This window comes from Gigantopelta aegis, chromosome 6 (assembly GCF_016097555.1).
Source record: "Gigantopelta aegis isolate Gae_Host chromosome 6, Gae_host_genome, whole genome shotgun sequence".
Lineage (NCBI taxonomy): Eukaryota > Metazoa > Mollusca > Gastropoda > Neomphalida > Peltospiridae > Gigantopelta > Gigantopelta aegis.
This window is the reverse complement of record NC_054704.1, coordinates 93,692,982-93,708,765: the sequence shown is the minus strand read 5'-3', so window position 1 is coordinate 93,708,765 and position 15,784 is coordinate 93,692,982. Positions and strand designations below refer to the sequence as shown.

The following is a 15,784-nucleotide window of genomic DNA, read 5'->3' as shown; positions in this document are numbered from 1 at the left end:
GGTGCTTGGGGACACATGGAATGCCCTGGCAACGGCCGTTCTGGATTCGCCTGCGTCTAGTCGGCTGATGGCATTGTTTCTCTGCGGTTCACTGAGACGTGGCATGTCCTGGATTGTCAACTGTCGGCTAGATACAGAGGCCAGGCAAGCGAACACCCTGCACTTTTATACTGTCGGTGTTCATGTTGCATGTGCAGACAACGCACGTGCAGTGGTGACATGGTTTGCACGTGGCTGCGTTTTTGCGAATATTCACATTTTGGAACTTTATTGTACAGTAGCTGTGTTTTATCGAATGTAACCGTGGGAATGTGTTTGGGACGTGCAATGACCTTATATTCACAAAGCATGAACCGGTAGGAAACATAAAATCGGAGTTATAACCCATTTGTACCCTTTTGCGTTTCTTTTTTTGAAGAGTATATAAATACAAAGTATATATGTGATATACATGTAGGTGAAGTGTTAGCCATATATACATATATACATATATATATATATATATATATATATATATCTATATAGACTCCAAACAAACATTTCTGTAGTTTGAAAACATATACTGAGTTGTCATAAAGCAAAGCTTTCATTATACTTTTCTTTGTTAAGAACAAATATGTCTAATAAAATAGACCTGTATGTTTTAACCAGCGACTGTGTACTACAGATTTCTGTGTAAACTGACATGATGACAGAATCCCAGTCAATGAAAATAGCTTGATGGAATCTGTCTATTTAATCTAGCACTTGATCTCTCTATATATATATACAGGCACATTTTATCAGTGCCCCTTGAATCCGGGTTTAACAGTCCTTTGTACACATGTAGTTCATTGCTTACATGTAAGTTGTTTGTTGCTGGGGTGGGATTTGTTTGGGGGGAGGGGGTAAAGGAAGGGAAAGTACGTAGACTGCTATATAAAAACAAAATATATGTAGCTGAAAAATGGCTTGGTTGGTATACTACTCATTTTGTTTTTCTTTTGCATAAAATTTTGTGTGTATTAATTTAAAAAAAAAAAAAGCGTTAAAATTACATTTTGAATGTAATCTATTTAAAGGCTACCAGTAAGTAATTTACATTTTGAATGAAATCAATATACATGTAAAAGTCATCAGTTTGCAATTGAATCCAGTTATTCTATATGCATATATCCTTGTACATGTCTGTGTATTCTAAATTCCATTGCAGGGCACAATATTTCATGCGAACCGTCGTTCTGTTCACGTGTCGGTTACGCAAAATTAAATTTACGCGAACCACAAATCGGTTACGTCGTGATCTTTAGACGTTCAGAAATTAAAACTTGCAGACTTCACGATTACAAGACATGTATTCATGCAGACATACTACTAGTATTCTGACAAGTGTTTTAGACTGATTTTTAGATACTTGATGCGCAGCAAACGAGTAGACAACGGTATATATATTGCAAGGGTTGTGACTTGCGACCAAAGGCTCAGTATAAAGTCGGGCCAAAAGTTTTAAAGAAATGTGCACGGACCGCTAAGGCGCCTAAATTATTTGGAGCTATTCTATTGCGTTTGGTGGCACTAATACGCTTCCATACTAAAGGAATATATGTATTGGATTACCTATAATTATACAACGGTTGAAAATGGTTTTAACATAAACAAAAATGCAAAAATGTCACAAATGCTGAAAAATACTAACATCGAATAATGAGCTTTAAATAACAAATATTTGGAACGTCACTGTAGTATAGAAGTACCATCGATAAAGTGAAAGTTGCATCGCCACTGCAAAATATCAGTGTCAAATTGTGGTCTTTCTTTTTATGTTATTATAAGATTTATTTTTATTAATCTAATCATGCACCAATGAGTAGCCTGTTTTATAGTTATGAGGAACTGGACATTTGTTGTTTGAGTATTTGGTGGGGTTTTTTTAATCTGCTGTGTACTAAATTTTACATATCAGTGACAAATGGTAGCCTTTATTTGTTATTTAAAAAGAAAATTATTAGTCTAAACATGCATATGGGCATTTTTCCTCCAAATATATCTATTTTGTTTCAGTACTTTTACAATAGTGTTAACTTCCGTAAGCTGCACAGAGGTTCTAGAATACGGTGGCCCGATGCCCGAGGACAGTGGTTTTTAGATTCGGGCAACTAAAAATTACTTTTTGCGATCCCGGTGGCAAGTGCTGAATAATAATAATAATAATAATAATAATAAATCTACAACATTACGATCGTACGAAAACAAAAGAAACGTCTACAAGTCACTTCTTTCAATTTGCAATCATTAAAGAAACTGTTTTATAAAATGTTTTCTTTTGTACTTTGTTTTAACTTTGTTTGAGCTAAAAATTATGTATTTAAAATATAATTTCAACGTAACTTTGAGGTAACCGATCAGGTAATCCACAGGTTACGGAAATATAATTCACGTAACCTGCATTGTGTCCTGGGGGCGGGACCAGCGGGGCACCCGGCCAATGTTGTACAAATCACCCGGGATCCGTGAGGGGGTCATGAGGCTATTGTAGGGTGGCCGTGAAAATCCCACGGTGTCCGGTATATAATCTTCAGACGGCCGCCAGATCACCAGGCGATTGCCAGCAGGCCGCCGGGCGGGGCCCTAGCATCATGTCTACAGAATTGCCACGACCTAAAATCGTGCTTGGAAAATCGCAGATTTGGGAGTCAGGTATTCCCACCTGCGGGGTTCGGGCGACCCCTAAAATTGCAGCGGAGCCCGTAGAAATCGGGCAGCATCCAGTCGGACGCCTCGCGAAAATGCCCTTTTTGGTCTGTTTTAGGAGTCGCACGGGCACCGCAACCGATATGTAAGGGCCACTTTAGCACCAGATGTTAACACAGGTTTTTGTTATTTTTATGTATTGAAAGTTTTGTGTGGGACTTGTTTTTCCAGACTGAATGGCGAAGATGTACGTCTCATGCTTTGGGACACTGCAGGACAGGAAGAGTTTGATGCAATCACCAAGGCCTACTACAGAGGTAAGGTGATGTACACCAAAGTCTCAAAGTATAAGAGAGATGTCTAAAATTAACCACCATTGTACATTTACAATGTGCATGTGCAGACATTGCCGTGAAAAAAAAATGAGGTGAGTGATTAATTGCTCCCCTAATACATGAATCCTGACATGAGTTTCGTAAAATTGACCTTTTTTTTTTCTTTGGCGACTAAAACATTTCATACTATCTATATAAAAATACAAGTAGGTGCCATCTGGCTCCTAGATGAAAAAAGTTAACGTACAGGGCTGAAAATAAATATGATTCCCACGTGGATGATATAATGTCTTAGTAACATTACTATACTAACGATCTCACAGACAAAACAAACCTGTTGTTCCCAAATTAGGAAGATATAAAGCTAGAAATATCTGATATTGTAGATGTACCACCAAAACAAAGAGCATTCTGGGCTTAATTTACAATGTAGCTTTATGATAGCTTCCAAATGTAAATCCTATTTTACTGTGCTTTGTGGCACTGGGTGTAACTAGCTTGTTTTATATCATAACAATGGTTGTAAGACTCATTGATATTTATATACATGTACTTAACAATGTCTATGTGTTTACTTTACACATAACAATATACCCTAGTTATGTGTGTGCCTTTAAAGAAATTGGGCTTTATAATCTGTTTGTTATAACCTGACTCACTATATAGGACCAGTAGGTATATAAAAGAATTTTCAGATGGTATGCTGGGCTCGTAATTGATTTAGCTGCAGAGTATTTGGAGAATTTTGTTTGAAAATGTAAAGCGAAATTATTGTTATTATCCATATAGAAATATCTTAATTTTTGGATAGAATTTTGGACAAATTTTATACTTTCATCTACAGTGACTTGTATATTTGCCAACTTCCATCTTCACCTGTGATTTGATGAATGGCATACAGTTTCATGCATTTAATATTTCTTCTTCTTTTTTTCATGTTTAATTTTTTCTTTATTCTTTCTTGTGTTAAAAAATATTAAGTAAGAAATTGTTAATAAAAAAAAATATCTGAAAACATGAATTGTTGCAGTGTTTGTGTATTGGTTGCATTACAATTAACAATATTTGTTTTGCGATAGGAATCGTATGAATGTACATGTACATACTTAATGGAATTTTGTGTTAGAATCACCTGTAAACAGTCATCAATCATTTCTGTGTGAAGTATTTCTTCGTCTTACTTTGTAATCAGCAACTTCGATTGAACATCTCTGGCTTCTTGCCACCTCAAGTAGATTTTGTTTGTTAAGATCAATACATAATTTATGTTCTGTTCTCTTTTTAATCAGATGTTAAATTGTCTCTTCTAAGTACCCATGTACAGTATATGTATTGTACCCACTTTTCTTGCATGGTCTAATCTTTAAATTAAAAGAACATGTTTGGCTATAATCCAAGTAATTTGTGAAAATTACCATGATACTTGTTTGTTTTTAAAAACCCTGCTGTGTAACATACATGTTCATTGTACATACATATGTATATATTTAACTACCCATTGCGAAAATGTCAGGTCAGATTATATTTATTTACAGATAACCAACCTTTTCTAAACGCTTTTAAATCCTGCTGCCAGAGAATGCAAATGTGCATGTACATGTATTATTTTGTAGATAAATACGGCACCACGACTGGTATACCAAAGGCCATGGTATGTGTTATCCTGTCTATGGGATGGTGCATATAAAAGATCCTTTGCTACTAATGAAAAAATGTAGCGGGTTTCCTCTCTAAGACTATATGTCGCAATTACAAAATGTTTGACATCCAATAGCCGATGATTAATAAATCAATGTGCTTTAGTAGTGTCGTTAAACAAAACAATTTTTTTATATATATAAACTACGGTATATTAAACCACAATAAATAATTACTACATGTATGTACAGTACCGTAATTTAAACAAATAAAGTAATAAAGAAAATTAGCTTAGGATATAACCATATTGAGTTTTTGGATTTGCATGCGTTATCTATTTGATGCCTGCAGATGTCATTTTTGATTGCATAAAGGCATTAGCTAAAATGTTTTTCCATGAAGCCAATTGAATGTCTTTGTATTTAAAAAAACAAAAAAACCTGGCTTCAATCTAACCATAGCTTCTTGAACAGTTAACTTGATCTGTTCCACTTTCTAATGACTCACTTTGTAATGACTCACTTTTTAATGACTCACTTTTTAATGATGTCATCATTAGCTTTGCAGGTGTTAGTGTCGATTTAATGTCTGGAAAACAGTGTAGGCCTAATTGACCAATCACATTATAGGACATATTTACCATCAGTTTACAATTTTAAATAATAGCTCTTACTTGGTGTCTGCTGTATACAATACATTAATGTACATCACCCATTCTCTGTTTTCTAATGTCACTACTCTTAGTCATTTCTAAAGGTTTTTTTCTGGAGATTGTGACAAGGACAATATTTCAAAATCTAATGATTTTAACTAGGTACCTATTATTTGATTATGTTAATTATATTTGCATAACCAGTGAGTAACACACATGTGTACTATGATTCTGCACTACTTTGACATTTCAAATGTAGTTTAGACACACTGATGTTGCATTCTAGTAGTATTTTTTTCTATTTCACTTCCCAGCAAATCTAGAAAATCCAAAAATCAGTCCATAAATGTTTGAATAGTTGGTGGTTCATGTTAATTTAAATTTATGTTACCATCACATAAACAGAATGATGGTTAATGTGAAATATTGTCCCCTTTTGTGACGTTTCAAGTTGTGCTTTCTATAAATACTTGAACTTGCTACTGCATTATCCTATCATATGAACCATTCACTCCAAATCACCACTAACCAAAGAGGTGAACAACTCTATAGACCTATACAAATTAAATGCCATATGTAATATTGCTTGTAAATTAAAGGGCCTGTCCTGAGTTTGTTTCCAGTGTAACATGTTTACAACTAACAGAGCCTTTCTAATGTCTAAAGTTACACATTTAATATATTTTATTCTTTAGTATTTGTAGTAGTCCAAATGAGATTTTTACCTCCCAATAATTTTATATGTACAAAAAAACAAACATATTATGAAGTGAAAAATAGCTGCTACAAATACTAGCACACAACTGCCCGGTATTCTAAAGAAGAAAATGTATTTAATATGTAATTTTAGTCGCCAAAATGACTAAGTTTAAGTCGGAAACACCATACAATGACTGTTTACAAACTCAGGATAGTCCCTTTAAAATGACATGTGTATGGAGGTCTGTTGTTCTGTTGTTAGTGTGTTTGTCTTGCCGTGATGCACATCATGTCCAGGTAGTCACAGAATCTTCTCTTGGTCATGGTACTTTAATCAGGTGGCGGGTTTAACTCTTCTCGACCCAGGGAGAGTTATACAGCATTTACAGACGCGGTGGAATTCTTTCTATGTTTGCTGTTTTTCTTCTCTCGTTAGCTCACACATTAGGGATTCTAAGAAAATGTTTACGCTGTTTGTGTGCAAAGTGTGTTGATTTGCTCAAACGGACAGTTTGTGAGTGACAGTGACATCCACTACACGTCCAGTTCTGGCTAAAAGGTTTTCTTGATAATCCCCAATGAAAGGAGATTTAGGGAAATGATTTGCATAAAACATTTTTCATATAAGGGATTTTATACACAATTTTCATGAGTAGAGGAGCGAGCTAAAATATTTTTGGCACTGACCTCTCTATGTAGAGTAATCTTTGACCCCACAGTGTGTGTGTGTCTGTGTATATGTGTCTGTGTATATGTGTGACTGTGTGTGTGTGTGACTGTGTGTGTGTGTGTGTGACTGTGTGTGTGTTTGTGTGTATGTGAGACATTAGGAGTTATTTTATATGTGATTGCAGTTTAAGGGGGCATGCATGTCAAAAACCTTAAATTAGAACAACTTTACATTATCATGCTAATTTTAGGGGGTTCGTTCGATACACAAACACACACACTCACTCACTCACTCACTCACTCACTCACTCACTCACTCACTCACTCACTCACTCACTCACTCACTCACTCACTCAACTCAACTCACTCACTCACTCACTCACTCACTCACTCACTCACTCACTCACACACACACACACACACACACACACAATGTTTACAATTTACTGTAACTGCATGGCCCCTGTGGCTTCAATAATTTTAAAGTTTGGATTGGAGATTTATTTATCAATGAAAGTTGAAGGAAGACACATTAGGATAAATAAAATAAATCTAGGTGCTCTATTAAAAGTAATATTTAGAATTTTAAAAAGTAAATACATTAATTTTTATTTCATTTTTTTAAAAATTAAAAGCATAACAGATTAAAAATGTGACTCCGATCGCAGCCTTAAAGTATAATAGATTGTAGAATGAATCTCCTGTGGTGAATTTATTGGGTTAATGTTCATTTGAACCTGTGGTACATTTAACTGACATTGTGTTAAAAATGTGTATGGCTCCTTGTTTGGCTGGTTAACATGAATGGGAATAATTCATTATGCTACTATTTCCATTGTTGTGTTTATAGGGCCTCCACGAGTCCAAAATATTGGACTTGAGTACTTGAGGGTCAAATTCGACCCGGAATCACTAGATGATAATGAGACTAAGGAATAAAGTAAAATAGTGTTATGTATCTTAATTCCAACGCTGAACATGGATGCCAAATCATGTCATTGTATTGTATTGCAGACATTGTGATAGACCTGTAATGTAACCGGCTGCAAGCATATGGCAAAATGACATATAAAATATAATTAAATGAGAATGTTCTTCCTTGCATGGTGCTTGAATCTTAATTGGATATAGGTACGTTAAAATGTTATCCTATCCTATTCCTTGCATGGGTACTCGAGTTCTGTGAATGGACTGGAGTCTTGCTGTGAAAAGCATCTTGTCCAAGAAATTACAATAATTTAGCCAAATTAAGGAATTCATGCTGAAAATCCATCTTCCACTAGGTGAGAATATTTGGGAGAATTCACCAATATTGTTGTGGTTATGAGAGCGGAATATTGCTTGCATGTTAAGTATCATACATTTAGGGTCTGTTCCAGAATGATTGTGTGGAAGATTGGGGGGAGGGGGAGGTTAAATCATTTACAAAATAAAAGTTAGAAAAGAATTTGAATAGCTAGTTGCTTATTTGGATATGTGTATACGGTGGGGGGGTTGTCTCTCTGTGTGTGTGTGTGGGCGAGACGTAGCCCAGTGGTAAAGCGCTTGTTTGATGCGCAGTTGGTTTGGGATCGATCCCCATCACTGGGCCCATTGTGCTATTTCTCGCTCCAGCCAGTGCACCATGACTGGTATATCAAAGGTCATGGTATGTGCTATCCTGGGATGATGCATATAAACGACCCCTTGCTGCTAATCGAAAAGAGTAGCCCATGAAGTGGTGACAGCGGGTTTCCTCCCTCAGTATGTGTGGTCCTGTCTGATGCCATATAACCATAAATAAAATGTGTTGAGTGCTCCGTTAAATAACCAAATGTTTCCTTTCTGTGTAGGTGTGGGTGGGAGGGCGAATGTTATTAAATATTTTCATACTATAAAACTTCAAAAAGAATTTGGTTTTATTTTCATTAAACAATTTTGTCTGATACATGAATGGCTGCTTTTCCGTCCCATCTATCATTCACCTCTTCCTCCTTCCTCCCAGACACATTCTGTTTGCTCGATCTGCTTGTCCATCACAGCTTGTCATTAGTTATTGGATTGGTTGATGTTTGGCGGCACGGGACAGACACCTAATACTCTACTGGTGTAGCTTTGATCGCAATTAATAGTTTTCTAGTAACTGATCTCTTGGTCTAGATCAATCACTTAAAATCTCTGTGTTTAAGGTGGGGTATTGATTGTTATTTATTACCTCTGTTATGTGCTTCACTATGTTTTAGGATATTATTACCCACACCTGTATTTGATTAGTGTTGCTTGACAGAAAAATATTGTTGTGTTATATTTAAACAGTCAGGAATTTTTATTTAATATTTTTGAAAAAAAAATTCCCTGTATTAATTTTTCTTTACTACACAATCAAAATACAACAAAATAAAGGCTACTTAGATGGGGGGATTTTTTTGGGGGGGTTGCATGGGTGTGAAATATATTAAGTGGACATGTCGTAAAATCGATTCTATGGTTGTTAATAGCAGTGTTTCAATATTAAGATATCTGCATTGTTTAAAAAATCAGCGAGTTCTGCACAATTGCCTTTACAAAGTAAAATACTAGATATATTTCAATTACTTTTCCTGCAGTTGTGGCAATGACATCAAGTTTGCATTTACATATAGCTCAACGTTAAAGTTTTGTGTTTAGCTCCATTTCTCAAACTATAAGTCCTACATAAATGAAACTTGGTTCATTCGAAGTATTTTTGGTCATCCTGGCGTTTTTAATATCACAAAATGCATTTCTCATATTTTTAAAAACGCACGTTCGTGAACGTAGTGTTAATTTTCATGGGTTGAAACTAGGGTATGTCCCTTTAATTTTTAAAAACTTTCTTTTTTTTAATTTGAAATGTTTATTTATTAACATGCATTGAGATGATCATCTATGGATGCAGATATCAGCAACACCAAATATGTGTACCATGTCATGTATGGTAGACGAGACATTCAATTCAACAGAATTATTTTTCTCAAATTACTTGCACATGTATTGGTACATGTAGGTCTTTGGCAAATTATTATTAAATACATGTCGCCTACAGATATACATGTATGTATGTTTGAGAAAATCAAGTAGTGTAGTGACATTGGGAGATAAAGTTATATGGCATGTTTCAAAACGTTATGGGGATGGAAGCAGGCATCAAAATAAGTCAGAAACTGTTGTTGGGTTACCACAGAAGCACATATATGATAATACAGTCAAGAACAGTGCTTCTTTCATGGCAGAATCTGATTTATGGAAAAAATCACCTCGTACCCTTTGATCACTTGTATTTTATTCGGATATTAAATAGACAAACAAGTATTAGTATAATGAGAACAGTGATATGAATAAATAACAAAGTATTAGTGTGTCCGTGAAGGGCTTCAATAATGAAATCAATACTAATAATGGGAATTGTAAACTTGATAACTACATAACCTACAGTTCTGCATTTTGTATGGAGTTGCAATGTACATGAACAAACACTAGGAATATTGTGATACCTAGGAAATGGGGCTTTTGTTACGAGTTATTGTCATGTAATGCTTTTAAAACAATGTGTTGTTTTTATTCATAAAGTTAATGCAGTATTAACATGTACATGTACATGTACCAAAGAAACAAAAACTAAATACAGCAGGAAACCAATAATGTTAGTAAATTATGTCACAAAGATGGTGAATGTTTTGGGGTATTGGGGACTTGAGCATTTACATGTATGCAGGGCTCGAAATGGCCTGTGGCTAGGTCACCAAATGTGACCAATGGTCCGTATGGGCGACTTAAATATTAAAAAAATAATGGCATTAATCGCCCAAATAATATTATGTGGGCGATCTTCTTTAAAGCTATAACATATGAGCTACTATTAATATTTGTATTCCACATTAAAATCATGCTCGTGGTTCTCTTACCATAATTTGCCAACTTCCATTATTATTTTTTGGGCCACCATATTTTCTGAAGAGTTTGGAGCCCTGTGTATGTAATTTTAGATGGGGTGGGGAAGTGTTTTAATATAAAACATAATACATGTATTATTATTAATATTTTGCATATTATGTAATTGTATGACTTGATAACTACATATAGTTTAATATAGTCAGGTCTTTACCCAAATAATTATGTACAAAATAAGCACACCAAAATTAAATACAAATTTAACAAGTTGACCGTAAAACATTCACTTCAAAACTACTGAATGTTTTTACTTTATAGTACATTAATATAACTTCCAGTTCAAGTCTTAACTTTACAACCCTTTAGCCGCTCTTAATAACATTATCATGTCAAAAAAGACATTGTGCTCAAAACAAACAAAAACAAAATTGTGTTGTGTCCAAATTAGTGAAGTCCTGAGTCAAGGTTTCTGCCAGAGGATTCTGCGGGTAAAATTACATGCCCTAAAATCTTGGAAATTACTGGATACATTTTTATGATTTATAGATATATGATAGTAAGAGAATTGCTCTGTAAAATTTATCAAAGCACATGACATGGACACTGCAGTGTCCAATTTCAAAACATTCAAACACATAGATGGGGCACGTATGGTCTATTTTGTTTTTATTACGTACCCCCAACTTATTTTCTTGCAGAAAGTCTGTGAGTGTACATACATACATATATACATACATACATACATTATCTGCAGAGTTGTTTGATTTAAATCACTGCAATTTTTTTTTTTTTAAATCATGCATTTCGATTTTTTTTTTTTTTATGTTTCATTTGATTTTTATGATTATTGCATTTATTTTTATTGATTATTTTGTAAACGTGATTTATCAATTAACTCGCAGAACAAAAAATGAAGTGTTATTTAAAATCAATTGTTACTTACGCTAGACAATTATTTTTACTTATATTTATAATTGAATTGCAATTAGATTTCAACACTATGTAGTCTAACAAGTCATACTGATCAGTGACAATTCCCCCAAATCTATGGTTGGGATGATCCTGGGAGATCAACACAATAGAAGATGTCAAGTGAAGATGTCAAGTGAAGCCATGCACTCTGCTTCAATGTGGTAAATTGGACGAATTTAGGGATGCTCTAGAGTCAGATCTAACAGATGTGACTTGAAGTCACTGACTTCACGTGTCAAATCACCTTATATAGCCATCCTGGCTAAACACCAAGTACTTAAACATTAACTCAATAATCCCCAAAATGCATTTTGTTGTCTCATTTCTAGATGTTCGAGGTATTTCCTTTCAGAATGCAGTGAAGCTTCCAAATCGTGTATTTAATAGGGAGCAAGTATTCAATTCAGAAGCTCCAAATTAAAGTAAAAATCAAAAAAATCAAATAAATCTGATTTAAATAAAAAAAATCATTTTTTTTATCTTTTTAAATCATGATTTTTTTCAACCCTGATTATCTGTATCAGTTTAGATGGATCTGGGTTAGATTGTAGAATTCCATGTGTTCCAGCGTCTGTATACAAGTACGTTCAAGTACATCAAGATTTGATCTCTTTCTCATTTTGTTCCTTTGACTTTTGTTACTGCAGAACATGACAGAATGCTGAAATTGTTGATAAGTTAAAGACTTAATTATCAGGCACACATCATTGCTCTGTTGTCTTTTTATCTGTATGGCCTTGCATGCCTGCTTTGAAGTTTTTTGTTAAAGCAGCATTTTTGTTGTGAAATGTGCACTGGATTACACTGCTTCTTTGTGTTGAAGACAATTATGAACACATGCTTGAGGAAATATAACTGCTGTTAAATATATTTTTATGTTACAGTCAGACTTCATTACAAATGCCACATGTGTCCTATGGTGCTTTTATCCTTGTAGCATATTGTCTGTTATTTCTGCAAGTAATTTTCTTAAATGGCCATTGGTGCCTGAACACAGCCAATAACACTCTTATTAACAATTTAAAGACAAAGTACGCTTGGTTGCTCGTAATTAAGTAATGACCCAGTCACAACAGCCATACCATTCAATGAAATAAGCACTTTCAAAATTGATTGCTCTGTAACACATATTAAGTGCAAGCACAAGTGTTATAAATAATCTTTAGTTGGACAAGATGTTTAAGTTTGTTTTAAACCTGTTTTTTTAATATGTAAGAAATACAGAATACTAAATTCATGGCCATTAGAAGCAATTTGAAATTGTTAATAGGGAGTGCACAAAATAGTATACTGTTGATATAACAGGTTTCAGTTTTTTTAAATTTTTAAATGCTTACAGCTTATCTTTTAGTCAGTAATTTGTTGATTGATGATTTATGATTTATAACTCCTGTCATGTCAGCATGTTTTTTTGTCACATTCATCAAGTGAATGTAAAAAAATAAAATATTCTCCATAAATTTATTCCGTGATTCTTTGTGAAATATTGATGGAAGACATTAATGCTTTCTAAAATGGACTTTTGTAACCTTTGTTTGTCTTTGAAGTGCCAATCAATTTTTAATCATTATGTAATAGTTTTCTTCAAAAGGAACCAAAATAACTCCTTGAACTAATTTTTAATATCCTATTACTGTTCTGATCAGTGTTACACCTGAATAGACTTGTGAATGATATATATATGAGAGGGGGGGAGAGAAGGGGGGAAGAGAGAGGGAGAGGTTTGTGTGTGTGTGTGAGTGAGAGAGAGAGAGAGAGAGAGAGAGAGAGAGTATGTTTTCATTTTATAAAGTTATAGTATAATTATATAAAAATGTACACTTTTACTGGGTAAACTGAATAGTGAATGCAACCTGTTTTCAGGTGGAAATAGCCCGAGTACTCTGACTGTAAGAGAGCTAGACGGACATTTGGACATAAAACACGCTCTCATTACAGTCAGAGACCAACCTATGTCTTTTTTTGGCAATTCCTGACTACCAAACGGTAGGCAATGAGTCCCGCTCTAATACCACAACAATCCTATGTTTGACGTCAAATACCTTTACATCAATCATTTTCGAGTTAAGTGATACCAAAAAATCCACATATTAATCACTAATGCACATACTACAGAAAGAAACCCGACAGCACCCACATTCAGCTACGCTTCGTGACACTCCATCGCAACAATTACAAAGCTCGGCGATCTATTTCGAGACTGGGCGATTCCGCCTTGTGCAGCAGTTACAGGGGTCATCTCATAAGAGGAGGCAGTACGTAGCACATACTTTTGCCGTATCCTGTCGATAACACCCCAAATGTATCCTTCAAATTCAAAATGGAATCAATAATGTGTAATTGTTTTGGTTTAATGACGTAATGAAATCCAAATTCATCCAAAACGGCATTAGCCAACTCTTCCATGTTGTAACTTCGCTTGATATGAGACGGCCCCTGTAACTGCTGCACAAGGCGGAATCGCCCAGTGCGCAATCACGTGGTCTACGTCTCGAAATAGATCGCAGAGCTTTGCAATTGTTGCGACAGAGTGTCACGAAGCGTAACTGAATGTGGGTGCTGTCGGGTTTCTTTCTGTAGTAAGTGTATTAGTGATTAATATGTGGATTTTTTTGTATCACTTAACTCGAAAATGATTGATGTAAAGGTATTTGACGTCAAACATAGGATTGTTGTGGTATTAGAGCGGTTCTCGTTGCCTACCGTTTGGTAGTCAGGAATTGCCAAAAAAAGACATAGGTTGGTCTCTGACTGTAATGAGAGCGTGTTTATGTCCAAATGTCCGTCTAGCTCTCTTACAGTCAGAGTACTCGGGCTAAGGTGGAAAGTACAGCCACACACATTGTGTAGTATTAAGCTGTCTCTCCTAGTCCTACTCAAGATACAATTCATCTAGATTACATTGTGAAAAAAAACCTTTAAGAGGATTAATTGAAGAGAGTTGGTGGATTATTTCACACATTTGGTTGGGGTTCATCAAATTGCCTTTGTATTACATCAGCAATATAATAAACATTTATTACAGAATATTAGCACTGTTTAATCTACAAGGTTATATATATATATATATATATATATATATATATATATATATATATATATATATAAATCAGGGGTGGGGAAAAATAAAATTGTCAATTGGTCCCGCTTGATGTCATCATTAACGGAGGGGAGAGGGGGAAAAAAGAAAGGAATAAAAAAAACCTTCTTTTTTTTTATCACATCGGTGAAAAAAAAAAAACCCCACAAATTGTATATATTTTACATAATGGAATAAATAATATAAAAAAGGAATAAAAGTTATGAATTTAAATCCCATATATGTATAAAAAGTACGAGTATTCAGTACTGTGTCCTGAAAATTAATAAAAGATCGCACCGTTGAAGCGTTTGACAGCCTGAGCTAGCACATGTTTAGTCAAAGAGATTAATAACATCATCACTGATTGGATGAAATTTGACCTCTGCTGGCTCTCGAGATAACCAGTACATGTAGCTGTTCTGCTTACTCCCACTTGTTAACAAAAAAGTGGAAACCTTTTGTTAATTTTAAAATCTTTTATAATTATTGGATAGACTACATTGAACAGTCAACAAAAAATACATTTATAGATTATTTCAGTATATTTTATGCTATTTCAAGTAGTTTGTATTGCACAAAAGACTGAAAAGTCTCTTGCTTCGGACTGGGACACTCGACCCGACAAATCTCCGTACATAGGTGTTGACAGGTGTTGATTGTAACCAGTTGCAAACTCTGGGTCCTTTGTTTTAATTGGAGTGTAATACCTAGATGGCTCTCTCACCAAGAATGGTGTTATTTGTTAACGTCTGTTTAATCTCTTGACCGGCTCAGCAACATTGACAAAATTAATCATTTAATGTCTAGCCTAGTGGCTGTGGATTGACACTACTGTAGGTCCGACTTCAGTGACTGACGATATATACTTAGGCAGACTTCAAAATCACAGACGTCTTGCCACTAGCCATATTGACCACTATTTATTTATTATTTTAAATCATGCATGAGATACCGATGTCTGGGCAGGCCGGTCCACTTGACGGATAAGAATTTGTTCCAATAATAGAAATGGACAGGTGCTTCGGACCAACAAGAATGACAAAAGTGGGACCGGCAAACACACGTTTTTAAAAAATAATTTCGGTCTCAGAGATCGAGAATCGGTCCCAGACCGGGAGAAAAGGGCTTTTCCCCACCCCTGATATATATATATATATATATATATATATATATATATAA

General features: G+C 34.8%; 1 protein-coding gene across 1 annotated transcript in view; it reads left to right on the top strand.

The window, feature by feature from the left end:
- Positions 1–15,784, top strand: part of LOC121374297 (ras-related protein Rab-23-like) — a 45,583-nt gene that overhangs the window by 18,295 nt on the left and 11,504 nt on the right. The window contains exon 3 of the mRNA XM_041501345.1: positions 2,902–2,987. Within this exon, the coding sequence (XP_041357279.1) occupies positions 2,902–2,987 (86 nt within the window). The remainder of the gene's footprint in view (positions 1–2,901; positions 2,988–15,784) is intronic.